The sequence below is a fragment of the Scheffersomyces coipomensis genome (genome assembly GCF_036884675.1).
Source record: "Scheffersomyces coipomensis strain NRRL Y-17651 chromosome Unknown DFJ63scaffold_6, whole genome shotgun sequence".
NCBI lineage: Eukaryota > Fungi > Ascomycota > Pichiomycetes > Serinales > Debaryomycetaceae > Scheffersomyces > Scheffersomyces coipomensis.
This window is the reverse complement of record NW_027042897.1, coordinates 546,605-564,988: the sequence shown is the minus strand read 5'-3', so window position 1 is coordinate 564,988 and position 18,384 is coordinate 546,605. Positions and strand designations below refer to the sequence as shown.

At 32.3% G+C, this 18,384-nt stretch overlaps 10 protein-coding genes across 10 annotated transcripts; 3 read left to right on the top strand and 7 right to left on the bottom strand. All coding sequences in view use genetic code 12, as the record gives it.

Moving 5' to 3' along the window:
* Window positions 1–41: 41 nt before the first annotated feature.
* On the top strand, window positions 42–558 carry PHHB (4a-hydroxytetrahydrobiopterin dehydratase). Its single transcript, XM_064904106.1, has one exon. The coding sequence runs from the start codon at window positions 169–171 to the stop codon at window positions 517–519; it is 351 nt and encodes a 116-aa protein (XP_064760437.1). The 5' UTR covers window positions 42–168; the 3' UTR covers window positions 520–558.
* POM152 (Pom152p) lies at window positions 559–4,628 on the bottom strand. Its single transcript, XM_064904099.1, has one exon. The coding sequence runs from the start codon at window positions 4,402–4,404 to the stop codon at window positions 598–600; it is 3,807 nt and encodes a 1,268-aa protein (XP_064760436.1). The 5' UTR covers window positions 4,405–4,628; the 3' UTR covers window positions 559–597.
* Window position 4,629: 1 nt separating this feature from the next.
* Window positions 4,630–8,778, bottom strand: DFJ63DRAFT_215193 (ATP-dependent RNA helicase). Its single transcript, XM_064904105.1, has one exon. It carries the CDS (start codon window positions 8,591–8,593, stop codon window positions 4,694–4,696), a length of 3,900 nt encoding a protein of 1,299 aa, XP_064760435.1. The 5' UTR covers window positions 8,594–8,778; the 3' UTR covers window positions 4,630–4,693.
* On the top strand, window positions 8,710–10,133 carry DFJ63DRAFT_215158 (uncharacterized protein). Its single transcript, XM_064904100.1, has 2 exons — window positions 8,710–8,852; window positions 8,930–10,133. The coding sequence occupies exons 1-2, from the start codon at window positions 8,825–8,827 to the stop codon at window positions 9,790–9,792; spliced, it is 891 nt and encodes a 296-aa protein (XP_064760434.1). The 5' UTR covers window positions 8,710–8,824; the 3' UTR covers window positions 9,793–10,133.
* On the bottom strand, window positions 9,934–10,662 carry DPB4 (DNA polymerase epsilon noncatalytic subunit; the record flags this gene model as incomplete). Its single annotated transcript, XM_064908457.1, has 1 exon — window positions 9,934–10,662. One exon carries the CDS (start codon window positions 10,660–10,662, stop codon window positions 9,934–9,936), a length of 729 nt encoding a protein of 242 aa, XP_064760433.1.
* Window positions 10,663–11,074: 412 nt separating this feature from the next.
* SAS2 (Sas2p) lies at window positions 11,075–12,172 on the top strand (the record flags this gene model as incomplete). Its single annotated transcript, XM_064908456.1, has 1 exon — window positions 11,075–12,172. The coding sequence occupies one exon, from the start codon at window positions 11,075–11,077 to the stop codon at window positions 12,170–12,172; it is 1,098 nt and encodes a 365-aa protein (XP_064760432.1).
* A 135-nt stretch (window positions 12,173–12,307) lies between these two features.
* CDH1 (Cdh1p) lies at window positions 12,308–14,179 on the bottom strand (the record flags this gene model as incomplete). The annotated part of the gene is made up of 2 exons (XM_064907516.1): window positions 12,308–13,587; window positions 13,708–14,179. The coding sequence occupies 2 exons, from the start codon at window positions 14,177–14,179 to the stop codon at window positions 12,308–12,310; spliced, it is 1,752 nt and encodes a 583-aa protein (XP_064760431.1).
* Window positions 14,180–14,580: 401 nt separating this feature from the next.
* DFJ63DRAFT_215963 (uncharacterized protein) lies at window positions 14,581–15,659 on the bottom strand. The gene has a single exon (XM_064904108.1). It carries the CDS (start codon window positions 15,342–15,344, stop codon window positions 14,982–14,984), a length of 363 nt encoding a protein of 120 aa, XP_064760430.1. The 5' UTR covers window positions 15,345–15,659; the 3' UTR covers window positions 14,581–14,981.
* A 314-nt stretch (window positions 15,660–15,973) lies between these two features.
* Window positions 15,974–16,327, bottom strand: DFJ63DRAFT_314853 (uncharacterized protein; the record flags this gene model as incomplete). Its single annotated transcript, XM_064906441.1, has 1 exon — window positions 15,974–16,327. The coding sequence occupies one exon, from the start codon at window positions 16,325–16,327 to the stop codon at window positions 15,974–15,976; it is 354 nt and encodes a 117-aa protein (XP_064760429.1).
* A 955-nt stretch (window positions 16,328–17,282) lies between these two features.
* Window positions 17,283–18,383, bottom strand: DFJ63DRAFT_215163 (uncharacterized protein). The gene has a single exon (XM_064904101.1). The coding sequence runs from the start codon at window positions 17,966–17,968 to the stop codon at window positions 17,486–17,488; it is 483 nt and encodes a 160-aa protein (XP_064760428.1). The 5' UTR covers window positions 17,969–18,383; the 3' UTR covers window positions 17,283–17,485.
* Between the last annotated feature and the right edge of the window lies 1 nt (window position 18,384).

The window sequence follows — 18,384 nt, the reverse complement described above, 5'->3', positions numbered from 1 at the left end:
GTAGTTACCGGTTAAGATATCACCAGCCTCTGTTGGTTGGTACTTGCCAGTGACTTTTGTGTAAACACAAAATTTGGAAAAATCGTACCGCGCATTTATTTTTTGATCTTCACCAAAATATCAACCACCACCATCAGGTCATATCAAGTGAGTGGATTATTGTATCTAATGTCAAAGTTATTAGGATCAAAGGTTGTGTTGGAGCAACTAAAGGTGATAAATAGTTTGGGAAAGACCAATCGATGGAGTCTACAGCCGTTGGCAACCAACAATGGGTCTAGCTATCTTACAGCAAAGTATCAATTGAAAACGTTTAAGACCACTTGGAAGTTCTTAAATGAAGTAGCCAAAACTGCTGATGAACTCAGACATCATCCCACCATTGAAACGACCTATAACAAAATCGATATCAAGTTAACTACTCATGATGAGGAGAATCACGTCACAGAGTTAGATCTAGAGTTAGCTAAGGCTATTGAAGAAATATATACTACAAAGTTTGATAAATCAGCCAGCTAAATAATTACTTTTGATTTACTTATATTACACTGTCTAACCTAAAGTTAAACATACTTTATTTTTTTGAACTCTATGTATCTAGTAGTTATGACGTTTGGCAGTACAGAATGCATCTTGAACTTCAATAGCTTCATAGGTACCTTCAAGACTAGCCTTTATGATAACTTCATAATCATTAATATCTTCAAGAACGTGTTTTTCAACCACCTTCTGTTTGGTATTATCTGATGAGGTGACCTTTTTACCCCTGGATACTTCAGTATCAACTTTTCTTACATATGTAAGTCTGAATGGTGGAACTCCAATGAATGTAAATATAATTTCAGTTTGATCTCCCTCATGTAAGTCTTCAATAATATGATCACCTTTATTCACTTCAACAGATGGTAATTCATGAACTATAAGTTTTAAATCTTCTCCCTTCGCAGTACCAGTGAAATTGGCTACACATTTAGTAGCTGATGAATCTTGAACTGAATCAATGGAGAGAATTCCAGGCTTGGAAGCTAATCTCAGGAAATGATGATCGACATTAGCTTTTTGTTGTCTATCATTGAAATTATAAAACACAGTAAATGGAGGTACCCCAGTTAATTCATACGAAATATGATCTCCCACACAATAATCTCTCTTAACCACTTTTTCAATGGCAGCATGATTGATAGAAGGTAATTCGGTGATAACAATAACAAAATAATTCAGTGATAATTGACCTTCAGACTTACATCCATTTCCATCAACCACTGAATTAATAGTCAACACATGTTCACCAAGACCAAATGAATCACCACTGCCATAAATATGAAGGAATGGCTCTTGAACATCCTTAAATACAATATTCTCTTCTCTACCAGTTTGTTCATGTTTTAATACGGCATTGACAGTAAATGGATACTGACCTGACGTAATGATAGGAATCTTAGCAGTAGCTTTTTCCAATTGATTAAGTTTATTTTCACATACTTGAACCGATCTATTATCTTCATCAAATTTAACTTGGGGTAATGGATTCGTATCATAAAGTACAACTTGACGTTTTTGTTTTCTGGAACCACTCTTATGTTTAGTATATAAATTATCATAAACTCCAATGAATGTATGTTCATATCTACCAACTTCTCTAGTTGGTAAATTAATTATTACTTCATTATTTTCCACATTCATTGAACCAGCTTCGATTTTCCCACTAGGAAGTTTGATTTCATAATCAACCACAAATGGTTTTACCCCTTCTAATTTCAATTTTAATGGGTTTTTACATCCTTTACATACTGAGGCTAAATGAAGAGTGGATTCATCCAGGTGTTGTTTGAGAACATTATCACTATGCATGGTTAAATTAGGTTTGTTATGGTATGAGATCGTAACTGTCTTCTCTAAGGCACTGACTACACCAGGACAACCATCATTGATGAATGATACTAATGAGTAAACACCGGCTTCATCAGCATAAAGTGATTTGGTAATTGAAGTAACCTTCTTTTTAACTTTACCATCTTGAACAACCTTGAATTCTAATTTATCATTTCTTGAAGCAGCCGATGATTGTAATACTAATGGTATGTCAACGTGATCGCCTTCGACAATCACATATGATTCGGCACTTTTATCAATTTGAATATGAGGAACTGAGGCACGAGAATGAACCACAACCCTCTCATTCCTATCTACTGTAGCAGGACATGAGAATTTATCTTCAGCTTTGATTAATTTGATTTCATATGATTTACCACTAAGTGATTCAGGAATGGCAATTTCATAAGCATTCACATCTTTAATTTCAACTGTTGGGATTAATTTCTGTCTTGATTGTACATCAACTATATCATAATTGAATGAGAATGGACCGTTTCCTTCAAATTTTAAGGGAATCTTGACCGAATCACCAAAACAAGTCTTGTAATCTCTTGATCCTCCCAATGATACTTTTGAAACTTTTTGGAAATAAGTCAGATAACTCTTTTCCAAAGTAACTGGATGTTGACGATAATTAGTATCCTTAAGATTATTAAACACCACAACATAATTACCTTCTTGAGGAGGTCTGAACTTGAAATCATGTTTAGGATTCATTGTCTCAATAACTCTTACGGTAGAACCTCTTTCATTATGTACTGGCCTAAGTATACCGTTTGATTGGTTTTGATAGACTTGATATTGGATATAAAATGGTGGTTTACCAACTAAATCAAAGGTGAATTCATAACCTGTTGTACCTAAACATTTATCCACTAATGGGGTAGCATTAATTTCAACATTTGGTGGTTGGGCCAATTTTAAGGTAACAGTATTCGTTTGAGCAATCTCAGCCTCACAAAATCTTGTACTAGCATTCACAAGTTGATAAGTTCCTTCTTTATCTACTTCAATACCAGATGCCAAATCTTGAAGTTTTGAAAATGTCTTTGAAATATCGGCTGATAATATATTATTATTCTTGTTATTATAAGAAACGGAAATTGTAACTGGAAAATCAGATTCTTTAAGGGATTCAATTCCGGTGAAATGTAATACTTTCTTTGATCCAATGATTAATTCTGCATGAGGATTTCTATCTTGAATTCCAAACACTGATGCTTTCCTTAATGTAAAATCAAACCATACATCTCTATCTTTAGATTCAGGATTATATCTTTTGGTATGACCCAAGGAATCAGAAGCTTGAATTAATTGGAATTCAAGTATTCCTTCACCTGCGTTATTTATGATACTTTTATCTTTTAAGAGTTCTTGTTCAAGACTATTCCGTATGAGTGAAACTGAATTCAACCAACTTAAATCTTTATTATTAAACTCAGAATACTTTTCTCCAATAGATAAATTGAAATTCTTATATGGTTTACCATTGATACGAGAAACTAATTTCAAATTACCTGGTGTAACACCATGATACTCAACCAATGGAACTTGAATTCTTAAATCGGATGATTTCTTTGATATACATTGATAATTCTTTTCTTGATCATATAGTTTTGGATAGAAAAATTGAGCTGATGGGCAATTAGGGATCAATAATTCCGATTTGTATGTCCTTATGTTGATGTTCTTTGCATCTGTGACTTGTTTGATTTTATAGAGCCCTGCTTCATGGATTGGGAATTCTAAATAAAAGATATTATCAGAATTTTTATAATCTTTATATTGGGTTAAATGGGTTAAATCTTTTTTCAAAAGCTTTGATAATGAGTTACCAGTATAGTTGATGTATTTGATTTCATTTTTAGGATTAGTATGTTGGATTTGAATAAGTCCTATGTTGGTGGTGGTATTGAATTCGATTGGAATATCTATGGTATGAGTACCTTTATCAAGACAAATCTTATCCAAATGGAATGGATTCATCTTAGCTGATGAATCTGGAAGATAATTAATAGTTAACCTCCCTTTAAAATGAGAATCCAAGTCTATGACTCTATTAGTATCGATTCTATCACCCACAATAGTTAATTCACTATCACGAGAAATAGCATTCCAAACTGGAAGTATGAAAGTACTAATGAGTAATACCCCCAAGTCACTGACAAGGAATAAAGTGAATCCATTCAATAGTATAGTGAATATTAATGTTATGAATGGTGAAAAGGATAAATAAGGAATATTAAATATAGGAAGAATCCATAAGAAAAGACCATCAATAATGGCATATTTCAACACCAATGAGAAATTACTCAATGATCCAATGGTTGGTCCTACATCCACCAGTAGGTTAGACTTCAATAGTATAATATCATAGAGTTTCCAACTCTGTATCAATATAAACAATGAAATGATGAATATTCGTTGTGATGCTTGATCTAGTATATGTGATGGAATCAACGACTCCAGTGGCACCTCTGACACCGCCCTTTTCCTCCTTATTTCTTTATTCTTGACATTATCCAGCATCGTGTATCCAATTGACCCTGTATTAGACAACTCCTCCTATATATATACCCCTTTGAACTGATACAGATCTGGTTTGACAACACCAGTTCTGATCTCTGTTGTTATTTTTTTTTTCTTTCACTCTATAAACGATTGTTTACAAAAATGTGCAAAATTTGTAAATAGAGGTATATGCAGGAAATTGATATTTTTGGTATAGAAATGATTGCAAAAAGACAGAAGTCTATACTGTTTCGATATTAATTGTAAATGCTATATTAAAAATGCAGGGGGTGGTGTATATACAAATCTATAAAATGTGCTTTTCTATTATCCAAGATCCTTCTTTCTTCTCTTGGATGACTTTGATGGCAGGTAAGTCCCAACCAGTACCTCCAGAACCAATGGCAGCTCCAAAACGAGGAACAACATATGCTTCACGTTTCGATGGTGAGATATTCTTTGGAGCATATGGATGTCCAAGTGGTTTGGAATAAGTTAAAAGAGGTGAACCTCTTGAAATACTGGTCAACTGTTTACCTTTTATTTCGACTAAAGGTTTCATTCTAACCTTGGCAACTTGGCCTTCTTTGGTATTATTACCAGTACTTAAAGTTTGATAAACCAAGTAATTACCAGGGATTGTACCTGAACTGTTAATAACTGAATTAGCATGAATATAGGCAAACTCAGCAGTTTCATGATTGGCTCCATGGATAGGGAACACTGGCTTATAAGGAATGTTTGAAATATGTGATTTGTTAGGAATAGTAATATCGGAAGATACCAAGTCACCTCTTATCGCAACTTGATCGATGAAACCGGCAGCTAACATTTGCTTGATAGCAGAAATTTGTTTTTTATCAGGTACGCCCAACTTAACTTCCTTTTCAGTAAGCTGTTGAGAAATAGAGTCAGTAGAAGTGGAGATTTTGACAATGTAATTAACTTGTTTTCTCAATTTAATGATTTCTTCCATTACTTTTCCTCTTAAGAAATTAGATCCTAAGAATTGTGATCTCTTATCAGTTGGAACATGATCAAAAGCACAAACAGCTGATAAAAGCATTAATCCATCACTAGAATTATCTAATCTAGCAAATTGAGCTCTGGAATGATTATACTTAGTTCTTAATAATCTAACCTCTTCAGTATCTCTTTTATTTTCTTCTTCTTCAGCATCCTCACTATTATTAGCACGGAGACCAAGTTCATTTTCACCAATAAATGGATCTCCAACAGATAAAGCTGACACAATGGCAACGATATATGGAAGACAACCTAATTGATTACCAAGGATTAAAATTTTAGCAAATCTTGGACTTAATGGGAAAAGAGACATGGTTCTACCTAACTCAGTGATATTCTTATTTTCATTATCCAAGGCTCCTAATATAGTTAATAATCTTTCAGCATTGCTTAAAGATTTTCTATCAGGAGGAGTTGGGAATGGGAAATTGGCAATTTGATCAATACCCATACTCTTCATAGATAATACGATACTTTCAAATGGCATTCTAAGAATTTCAGGTCTTGAAAATTGTGGGAAATAACTTTCATAAATGGCAGATGAAAATAATCTATAACAGTGACCTGGACCAGTTCTACCAGCTCTACCAGCTCTTTGATCAGATGAAGCTTTTGAAATCCAATCAATTTCAAAGGATTGAACTCCATTTTCTTCATTGAATTTTCTTTCTTTGGCTCTACCACAATCTATTACATACCTTATACCAGGAATAGTCAATGAAGTTTCGGCTACATTGGTAGCAACCACACATAATCTACTTCCAGCTGGAGGTTCTTCAAATACTTTCATTTGTTGTTTGGTTGGTAATAATGAGTAAAGTGGTAATACGTATAATGGATCATTATCAGTTTGATGGGATTCTCTTTGTTCATCAAACCCTTCTTCATCTTCGACGTCGAATTCTTCTTCATCCACATCTCCGGAATTGATTTCTAAATCTTCATAAAATTTATCGTTGTTTTCACGAATCTCAACTTTAACACTGAAATCGATTTCTTCAGCTTCAAGATCATTCTGTTTAGAACTCTTTATATTGGTTGAGTTTGCATCATATATTGGTTGTCTTGACTTCTTCTTAAATGGGAATTCAGCTCTTAATTTCTTAACTAATGATGTGATTTCATTTTGACCTGTTAAAAATATAAGTATACCGCCTGGAGGTAATTTACGATGAATCTTAGATGCTTTTCTGAATGCTTCATCTTGATATTCAAAATGAGTTTTCTTATTGAAATGAACACTAACCGGATACTGTCTTGCATCAACTTTTATAATTGGAGGTGGAATCTTAAATAATTGGGAATTTTCAGAAAAATCAGATACTCTTAAAGTAGCTGACATAATTATAAGTTTCAAAGGTTTGTACTTATCTGGATTTTCAGTATGATAGCTTCTTCTTAATTTCAAGATTCTACTAAGCATACCTATTAAGATATCAGTATTAATATTTCTTTCATGGGCTTCATCAATTATGATACATGAATATTTATTTAATAAGAAATCAGTCATCATTTCTCTTAAAAGAACCCCATCAGTCATGAATTTCATAGCAGTACCATCGGCAGTACCTTCATTCTTTATAGTAGTATCGAATCTGATTTGATAACCAACTCTTTTACCATGATCACCCAATTCATTACCAACTCTTTCAGCCATAGAGACAGCAGCAACTCTTCTTGGTTGTGTAATACCAATCATACCAGGATATGTTTTGTTTTCAACATTACCAAACCCAGCTTCATAAAGAAATTGAGGAACTTGGGTGGTTTTACCGGAACCAGTTTCACCACAAATAATAATACAATCATGATGATAAATAGCTTCCATAATTCTATGTTCTTCACCGAATACCGGTAAATTGACTCTTTGTTTCTGTATTTCATCCGATCTAGTAACATCAACGTAGAAGGCTTCTCTTTGTAAGGTTTTGTCAATCGCGATATAACCTTCTTCATCAGATGAATGATCAAAATCTTCTTCATGTACAGTTTCTTTTAATTCTTCTTTGGCTTTTTCTGATAACTCTGGCATGACATATTCGACATCACGACCTTCCATCTTACGAACTTGTTGTTCGGCCCATTGCTTGAATGATTCTGCTACAGCTGAATGTTTGGGCTTACGTTGCATAAGACGTGGTGTTTCATCGTCGTCTTCAGTTTCACTTTCTTCTTCGTCGTCGTCGTCATCGTCATCTTCATCTTCATCGTCATCGTCATCGTCTTCTTCTTCTTCTTCTTCTTCGTCATCACTGTCATCGGCTTCGTTTGCTTCGTCGACGTTTATATCACCATCTATTTCTTCATCATCTACGTCAACTTCTTCATTATCGACTTCATCATCAGTACCAGGTTCTTCATCGTCATCTTCATCTTCTTCCTCTTCATCACTATCACTAAGGAAATCATTTTCATCTTCTATTTTATGACGTTTTCTTTCTTCTTGATCCACTTTCAACCTCCAAGTATATTTCTTATGAGATGGAGCGGTCTTAGTTTTTTCAATTTTTGGTAAATTGGCAAATCCAAAACCCAGACCACTACCACCAAATTTTGCTGGTCTATTATCAACAAATGAGGATTTCGGTATGTTATCACTTGGTCCAAAGTCTCCATATATATCTTCTTCGGCATCATCATCCCCACTGCCATCTTCTCTATCTGACCAATCGAGAACTTGTCTCTCTTCATAAAGAATATCTTTAGTTCTTTCATCTCCTCTTCCTTGTCTTTCCAATTCTAAAGCTTCCACAAATTCTTCCTTTTTGGTTTGCTTACCTTTACCTAATTCCTTAGAAGGAGCAAACATACTAGTATCAACTTTAGTCTTGGCCAATTTTTCAAAAAGAGTCTTCTTCTCTTCTCTTTTCAATTGATGCTCTATATATTTATCCAATCTTTTCTTCTTAGTACGGGATATTTTTGATTCTTTTTGATTCGAATATAAAGTCTCTTCTAACTTTCTTTTCCTTTCTTGTTTCTCTTCTTCAGTTACAGGTTGAAGTATTTCTGCATTTGAATTCTCTATAGGTTTAACAGTTGCAACATCTTCTGATACTGGTGCTGCATCGCCATCAATGTCTCTATGGAACTGCTTTTGTCTGGCTTTCTTCAAGGTTGCTTGTTTGGCAAGCATACCAGAACGAGCCTTTTCATTAAACCTCTTCCTATACTTCCCCATTCTTGAACTATTCACTTAATTAATGATATGATCTCTTCTTAACATAAAATTAAATAAAATTTATATACTTTTTCAAGATGAGGGTTACAAAAATAGGACACACATCCATACCGCATTATTTTTGTGGAAGATGAACTCCAGATTTTAACAAATTTTAAACAATGAGGAGTAAGACCATATCAACAACTATTCTGATTCCTTTAAACCATACCAACGATTAAACCTAATGATATGAGTAATGCAGATCTCCATAGTCATTGTATGTACTGATAGGTTTTTGCCTGTTTTGGGTACATGTTTTTACGGGGAATATTATACTAACTATTGATAATATAGTGATTCATACGACTTTAACTTTGAATTCCACTACTTTATATACTTATGAAAATCATCAACTTATACCTTTGATCAACAATTTAAATTGTTCTGAGATCATCTCTCAGGAGTTGGGATTAATAAATTCATCTAAAACTATAGTTGGGTCTATTCAGATTTCAAGTAATTATACTACCACAAAGTTGGTACTTTATTTCATGAAAAAGGCGTTGGTCAATAAAGATGGTAGTACAGATTTAATAACAGTGGTCACTATCGCTCATTCAGAAGTTAATCGAGCTTTAATCATCACAGTGCTTAAAAAGATCATTGATAAATACATAGATTTTAAACAAGAGACTGAGAATTCAGACCCCGACACTATAAATAACAACAATATTAATAATAGCAATCCTATTAATAGTGCCAATAATTCACCAAGTCAGACCAAATCAAGGTTAGGAGAATTCAAACTTATGATGAATCAAATTATCAAGTTTCATGAGTTGGAATATAGTTCAAATGCTCAAATATATAACTATGGTGCTATCGAAGGAACTGATGGCGAATCATCTCAAAGTATCAATCCAAATCAATTACTCTTAGCCAATGAAGAAGTAGATGAAGTACGTCAACTTATGTTGGACAATATCAATAAACTCTTGAGCAGAGGTGATAAGATCAATCTTCTTGTGGATCAAACTGATCGATTGAATACATCATCACTGGTGTTCCAAAAGAGAGCTCAACAAATTAAACGAAAAATGTGGTTTGGGAATATGAAATTCATCTTAGCTATTGCAGCTGTTATTTTTGTCATTTTATATTTATTCATTGGGCAACTGTGTGGGTTCCCCTTTTTCAGTCGTTGTTTGCATAATTAAAAGTTTTATTCTAGATCAACAACATCCATCCATAATTTGCATTGATAGTCTTTCTACAGAATTAGATATATATATATTTATAAAAAAAAAATTAGCCTGTATTGTATTTATAATGACCAAAATAGTATTTAATATACATAATTATTCATCTTCTTCATCGCTATTGTCAGAATCTTGTTCAGGTTCTGCTTCTGGTTCTGTACCTCCTAATTCTGCTTCTTCTTTACCAAGTTGAGCAATAGGGTTGGCTGTAGCTGATTCTTCTTCATCATCCTCAACTTCATCATCATCATCTTGTTCTTCTTCTTCCTCTTCTTCCACTATCTCGACATCACTGTCATCTTCTACTTCATCTTCATCATCTTCAGCCTTACCATTTACAGCAACTGCTTTTTCAGTATTATCTTTTAATTTCTTCGAACTTGATTCAGGTGATTCAGTGGCATGCTCTCCCTCTTTAATAGCTTTATTCTTAATATCCAACTTTTGTTTCTTCTTAATAGCTTGATTATGTTCATATACAGCTAAATTCTCTTTAACTTCAGGAATAAAACCTGAAAATTCAGCTCTATCTAAAGCAGTTAAAATATCTTGAGTATTAACGGTTTTCCTACTTTCAGCCTTAGAAGATTGATTAGCATGAAACATCACATGCGATACAAACACAGTAGCTGATCGTTGTATGGCTATCAATGCATCCTTGGCTATGATCATATTATTACTTCCATCTTCTTCATTAATGATTCCCTTGGCTAGTTTTAGAACCGTGCTTCTTGGGAATAATATCTCATCGATAGAGATCAATTCAGAATCTTTTGCAGGTTGAGGGTATTGACCATCTGCGTTCTTTCTCCATCCCTTTGGTGGCATTATGGTTGTATGGTTCGTTGATTGGACTTGGGTTGATATCAGCAATTGTTTGGGTATAAATATTGAAAAAAAAATTGGAGTGTGTTTTAAACGCGTCGTTTGAAGTGAGGTCGCTACCATTAATTACAGGTATCAAGTATTATGACATAATTGTAACATTTTGAAGTTATTAGGAAGTTTTATGAAGGCATGTCATTTTTCTACTTGATCTTATAACATTTATCACTTTAAATATAAACTAGAAGTAGAAATTGGTTACTTTAAATTAAACTTAACACACCAGCTGTAATAACCTGTAAAAAAGTTTGAGAGAGTCACCACAAAACCTGTAAAAATCCCAAAAATTTAAATTTATCAGATCAAATTTTGTATGGGATTGATAGTTATTTACGATAGAAATCCTGGTTTATTCATGGAAAAGGCTTGCATGAGTGATGCCAAGTCTACTGGATCCGAGCCAAATGGCAAAGGGAAGAATAAGAAGGATGCCAATGCCTTTTATGGGATGTTAGATACTCCCAATATCAAAGAAGTTACGTTTGGAAAATACACTTTTAATACGTGGTATGGAAATGCAGCTTATTTCAATAGTCAAGATTTCAATCATTCAGCATTAGGATATGAATATAGTAACATGATAGCGGCTGATCCAACTTTAAGAAGAAAATCTCGAGGTTCAATCACAACTAATGGTGATGAAAGTCAACAAGATAATTTCTGGTTAGATCATTTATTCGTTTGTGAATTCTGCTTTAAATACACATCTACTTATAATGACTTTCAAAAACATCGAATAGGATGTACTCATAATGTGATAAAACCTAAAGTTGGGAAATTGGTCTATCGAGATGATGTGACTCCATACTATATACGAGAGGTAAAAGGGTATATGCAACCATTATTCTGTCAAAATCTATGTTTATTTGGAAAATTATTCTTAGATGATAAATCAGTCTATTATAACATTGATCATTTCAATTTCTACATAATATATGGTTATGACTATAGTGATATTGGAGATGAAGAACGATATTGCAAACCAATGGGATTCTTTTCCAAAGAACGTTTGGCATACGATAATGATAATAACTTAGCTTGCATTTGTATATTCCCACCTTTTCAAAGGCGACATTTGGGATCATTATTGATTGAATTCCTGTATGAATTAGCCAAAGAAACTCCTGGTCAATACTATAGTGGCCCTGAATTCCCCTTATCTCCATTTGGGAAAGTCTCCTATTATACTTATTGGTCTCGAAAATTAGTATCTGTCATACATTCTCATTTAAAAGATGAAAATTCAACCTTCACTCTACGTGACTTATCACAATGGACACGATTCAGAAAAGAAGATATCCTACTTACCTTAGAATACATGAAACTATTACAGCAAGATCAAGATGGTAATGTGACACTTTTATTAGGAAACTTAGACATTTTCTGTAAAGAACATAATATAGACCCACTTCAAGAGAAAAGCATGATTAAAACTGATTGCCTATTGATTTAACATTTATTTTTATTGACAAAAAAGCACATTCCTTCCATTTGTATATTAACTCTGTAACATTACGATGCATTAAATAAAATAAATTTTTAAAAATAAAATACAATAAAATAAATATATTCTATACATTGTAACTAATTATCTTAATTGCAGAAAGGCATCTAGTAATACAGACGATGGTGGTTCATTATGTTTGTTCTTTTCAAATACATTCCAAAATCTTAAAGTTTCGTCACCCGCCCCTGTAACGATAGTTTCTCCATCAGGAGATAATGATAAATATAATACACGATAAGTATGACCTGTTAATTGCGCAATTTGCTGCATGGAAGGATATTTCCAAACAATAATTTGATTACGTGAATAACCATGAGTAGAAACAATTTCATTCGAATTCTTAGACCAAATTAAATTACAAACTTGAGATCCAGTATGTACATCATTAACGAGATTTCCGGATAACGTATTCCAAGTCTTGATGGTTTTATCAGCCGTACCACCACCAGAGGCTAATATACCTCTTTGATGAGGAGACCATGCAATTGCTTTTACGGCAGCAATATGATCAGTGAATTGATGTAAAGGTTTTGGATTTAATCCATCCCATACAAATAAATTATTATCATTTCCACCACTGGCTAATTTATTTTCTTCCACATTCCATTTTAACCCACAAACTTCTTGTTTATGACTTTCAAATTTATTTACATAGTGATTTTCAATTCTTACATCACGATTAAGAATAGTTCGATCTCGAGATCCACTCGATAATATATGTTCATTCCAAGCTAATGAACTTACTCTTAAATTATGACCTGACATAGTTCTAACACATTTGATTTTAGTAGCATCCCATATTTCAACTAACCCCTTCGATGTCCCAATAGCAAGATGAGTACCTGACCCAATCCAATTCAAACTTGTCACTTTATCCTTGTTTGATAAGTTACACAATCGATCTACTGACTGAGTAGCTCCATCCCATAAATAAACACTATCACCTAATCCTACTGCTAAGATATCTTGAGCCCCCCAATCAACGAGATTAAGATAGAAATCATCAGATAATTCAGGAGCATCTAATACTCTATAAGGTACTTTTGAAATATTTCTAGGTTTCTTTTGAGGTGATAATAATAATTTTTGTGATTCTTGCCTTACTGGTGATAAAGAATATAATTCTTGTTGTAAATCTCGAGATATTGGTCTTGACTTTTGAGGTGATTGATAGGTGAAAAGATTAGTTTTACGACGTGGGGTACTAGTAACACTATCATCATAATCTCTAGTTATGTTGTTATTATTGCTATTGGAGTTATTACTATTGGAGTTGCTATTCGAAGTGGAGATAGGGTTGGAATTATTATTTGAAGTAGTAGATGTAGCATTATTGCCAGCAATAATAGAACTACTATGAGCTGATGAAGGAGGAGGAATGATAGAACTTAAATAAGGAGTGGAAGGAACAGAAGGACGAGGAGGTGTTCCTGTTATGCTAGTAGTGGGATGATCAGGAATATTTCTTGAAGTAGACATACTTCCTGTACTATTTGGTCGTATGGAAGGGAATTTAGGTATATTTGATCTGATATTATTAGATGTGGAAGTATTAGTCGATAAAGCAGATGTGGCCATCGGAACATTATCACCAAATAATTCAGCTTTAAGAACAGTTGAAAAAGTACGATTGGCTTCTTCTTCCTTTCTCATTTCAATTTCATTATCGATATTCTTATTACTTCTTAGATCTGGTAATACTTCCTCATGAGATAAACTAAAAGCAGCTTGAAGATCAATTCCAGTTCGAGTAGGGATATATCGATCACTAAACACTGATTTATTATTTCTTCTTCTAGGAGATGTTGATGTGAGATTAGGGGCTTCGTTCAATTTAGGTGGATCCAAACTTCTAGTAGATCTTGATGGAGATTTTGGAGTTTCAAGCATGTTGCTATTACTCCCTCCTCTGATGGAGGTTGGAATATCTATCTTTTTCGGGATATTATTCATTATGCAAAGTGAAACCAAAAAAAAATATGCAAATGACAGGCAATACACAAATGATTCAATCCAACTCCTTGTCCTCGATAGTTGATTGCTTGCAAGTCTTGCACCTGGTAATGATCAATCACTATATATTCAATTATGGAGTGGTGGTGGTGATTTCCTTTTTTGTGTTGATACTCTCAACAATAAAAAAAAAGGTCGTGTGTCGATACATTATTTTCATGTTAATTTTGCAATCACAATTTCAAATCAACAAAGATGATGGAAGAGTTCAATAAATCTGGTTATTTGTCTCAGATATGATAAAAGAACAGACAAAAGAAAGTACTGGAAAGACTATGGTGTAGTATAGAATGTTTATATTGAGATTGTTATCTTTTTGTTTCTTAATTATAGAAGTTGCAAGCGTTTTATAGGACTTGAAGAATGCTCCCACACTATGAATGGATTATATCTTTATGTAAAAGAGCAAACAGTATTTATCTTCTTCATATACATATATTTAACATACATTCCAATCATGGTCATGGTTTATATTTTCATTTGATTTCATTTGTATTTTGAATTAGAAAAATTATAATAAGGATAAGAAATAGATTCTATTCTGATATGTAAGGTATTATACATAACCACATTTGTATATAAATATAAACAGCTGTTTGATTATAGAAAAATATTTTAACCATTTGCTATGAATTAAGTAAATTAGATTATCAAACTAATAAAAAAAATGAAAGATAGAATAAAATAAGTAATGGATTGGTTTATTCATATAAAACAGATTCATCTTAGAACCATTAGCAGTTTAACAATTTGCATGTAATTCTACTCTTGCTCTATGAGCAGTCTCGGCATTCTGAGCAACAGCAATAATAAATATTATGAATAACATAATAAGAGACCAACCATATATAGCACCTCTAATGCAAGTACAATGCAAATTTTGGAATTGAAATACGTTATCACGGAGGTTTCCTGGATGTTGGCAATCTTCCACCCCAGACATCGAAAGTATAAAAAGGCCAACTAACAACAAAAACAAACTAATCATGTAGCAAATTGCTAAGATAGAAAAATTGTCATTCATAATTAAACCAATGCCAAAAACGTAAAGACTAGCAACAACAATATGGAAAACGGGTCGAACGATAAGATTGAAAGAGACCATTGCTGGCCGAATCCTTAGGTTTATCTTCAATGGGCCTTTTTTGATTCATAATAATAATGATCATTAGATTGAAAAGAGAATAAATGAAGAAGAGAAGAAGAGTGGTGATAAGTAATTTTTTAAATTTTTGACTGTCATAATTTTATCCAACTCCCCCTTGACCGTCATAATTTTTATATTTTTACAGTCATAAGGGGTGAAAAAATAACACACACAAATTAACATACTAATAAACTATAACAACAAGTATATATCGTTATACAATAGCCTCATATTAGGTCAATGCCAACTATTCGAATGGATTTAATTATCAAAACTCAAATGGGAGATTATACAATATGAAGTTGTAATAATACTGAAATCTAATCCTTCTTATCAACAGATCTAAATTCCAATTAAATTAAAGATGAGATACTCTATTATAACTAAACAACACTAAAGTTAATATATATAATCTATCAATATAATTTAAATCTTTTCTTATTAAACATGTAACAAAAACTAAAACTGAATGTTGATATATGGACATTGTAAAAAGCTTCTTCATAAAACATAGCAAAATATCAGTTATTTGATAAAACTCCATCAAGAATAATCCAGATGATTCTAATCAGTTTCTATCAGAGATATTAATTTCCACTTCTTCTATTAACAATCACAAGGATTATTAACATAAGAAGTCCAAAGAATAACATAAGACTTTTAGTGCAGCTGCAAGTGAAATTTCTTAATTCAAAAAGATTATCACTGAAACGACCTGGATGTTGACAATAATAAACTGGTTCTAAGGAAAGTATACAAAGGAAAGCCAAGAGTATCATCATGCCAATAATGTAAGTAATAGATAAAACAGAAAATTTGTTGTTTAATATTAATCCCATTGTAACAGCATAATTAATTGAAAGACAAGTGTTAAAAACCGTCGAACCACCATTAAAAGATGAATTCTCTTCTTTGTTTTCATTAGCTAACAAACGAGTCATTTTATATGAATTTTAATATATTAGAATGAAATGAATTGGAATTGGAATTGAAAAGAAGAGTTTGTTACAAGTGGATTTTTTTAATTTCGACCGTCATAAATTGTTTTGAATGTGGTAAAAAAATATTACACATTATACACATCACATATTTATACATATGACGGTATCTTATAATCTAACTATCCTATCTGAATGTCTTCAATTCAATAAAGATTTCAGATTTCAACGTAGTAATAACTCTAAGGTTTCAGCCATCATCTCAAATGGTCAACTATAATGTATTCTTTTGCTAATTACTTCGTTTATTATTATACACCATAGTATATTATAAACTAAATAGAATGTATATAAGTATATTAACCCGTTTAGCAGAGATTAAACATATATACGAATCAAGTAAAGGATTCCTTTCGGATTAAAACCAATACCCATAGTGACGCCACAAACGAATCTACAACTATAAGGCTTTTAAGACATCCACAAAAGTGAGTAACATCAAAGACTTTATCCAAGAAATTTCCTGGAAGAGCACAACTCTCCATATGTCTAATGGAACCAAAGGCATCTAAAGATAAAATAAGAAAACCAAGCATAATGAATGTTTTAGATGAACCAGGTTGGGTAATTAAATAACAAGTTGAAAGGTTAAGGATTAAAAGAACGATATCAAGTATAGTCTCAACATAAATGCTATCCTGTTCATTAGGAAAATGCTTTAGAACAACGGTTCTTCTTAAATTCGTAATCTTCATTTTTAGTTGAGTTTACAAATGAACTTGAAAAAGACAGCTAATTATTTACTTTACTGTTATATTTATATAAAAATTAAAGATAAACTAACATTTTCCACTAAACTGCTTTCTTAATAGTGCTAAAATAAGAAGGAAAGTCCAAATGACTAGATATGATGCTTATGCTCCTAAAAGGGAAACTTAACGGTCAAGTTTATTTAATGAGAATATCATATTTTCACAAAACGTTCTCTGGCAACTATAACAAAATGTATAAAAATATGATTAACAGCTGCTTTATTTGAATGGTAACTATACAATGATAAATATGATTTATAAACATATAACTAATCGAACTTTGCTTTAGTATTAATTTAGCAAAATATTAAAAAATAGCATTTGGAATAGAATTTTGTAATCAATTGATTCAGTCAAGATTTACTTGATAAAGTGATTCATATATGTGTCTACGATATTCGGCTTCTCTTTCTAAACGGGATTCTCTTATGAGTTCTTCTTCTTCAAATCCTTCTCTTTTATCAGCAAATACTCCTTTAATTATTTGAACTACTAATATCAAATATAACATCAGAAGTGCCCAGATAAATATCAAAGTTCTAATACAAGCACAATCTAAATTTTTGAATTGAAGAATATTATCACTGAGCTTTCCTGGATGTTGGCAACCTTCTACTTCTGGTACGGAAGTCAAAATAACAAATAACAAAATCATCATCATATTAGCAATGAAAGCAATCGACAATGTAGAAAATTGTTCATTCAAAATTAATCTAATGGTAAATGCGTAAGCAATTGAAAGAATAACATAGGAAACAGTTGAACGATTGAGCTGAAAGAATTCATTGTTGGATAATCCTGAGAAGAATCCACTAACCATAGATTGATTCATTGTGATTTAAGTTAATATATTGAAATGAAATTAACAAAAGTTGTGATAAGTAATTTCTAAAACTTTTGACCGTCATAATTTATCCAACTCCCCCTTGACCGTCATAATTTTTTACAGCCAAAAAGGGAAAAAAAAATATCACACATAAAAATAGTTGTACAAATGTAATTCACCTGGAAGTTAAGGAATGAAAGGACAATAAATAACTATATAGTGGTAGCTTACTCCTTAGTGAGTTCATACTAATGTATGACGGTTATAATACAACAACAAGTATGATAGGAAAAGAAGTCAAATACATCACTGCACAATCAGATCAGTTAAATTAATTAATTAGAAGGATTGGATATTTTATTAAAAACCCAACTACAGAGAACTAAAGAATCTATATAGATATAGTATAAATTATTAATAAA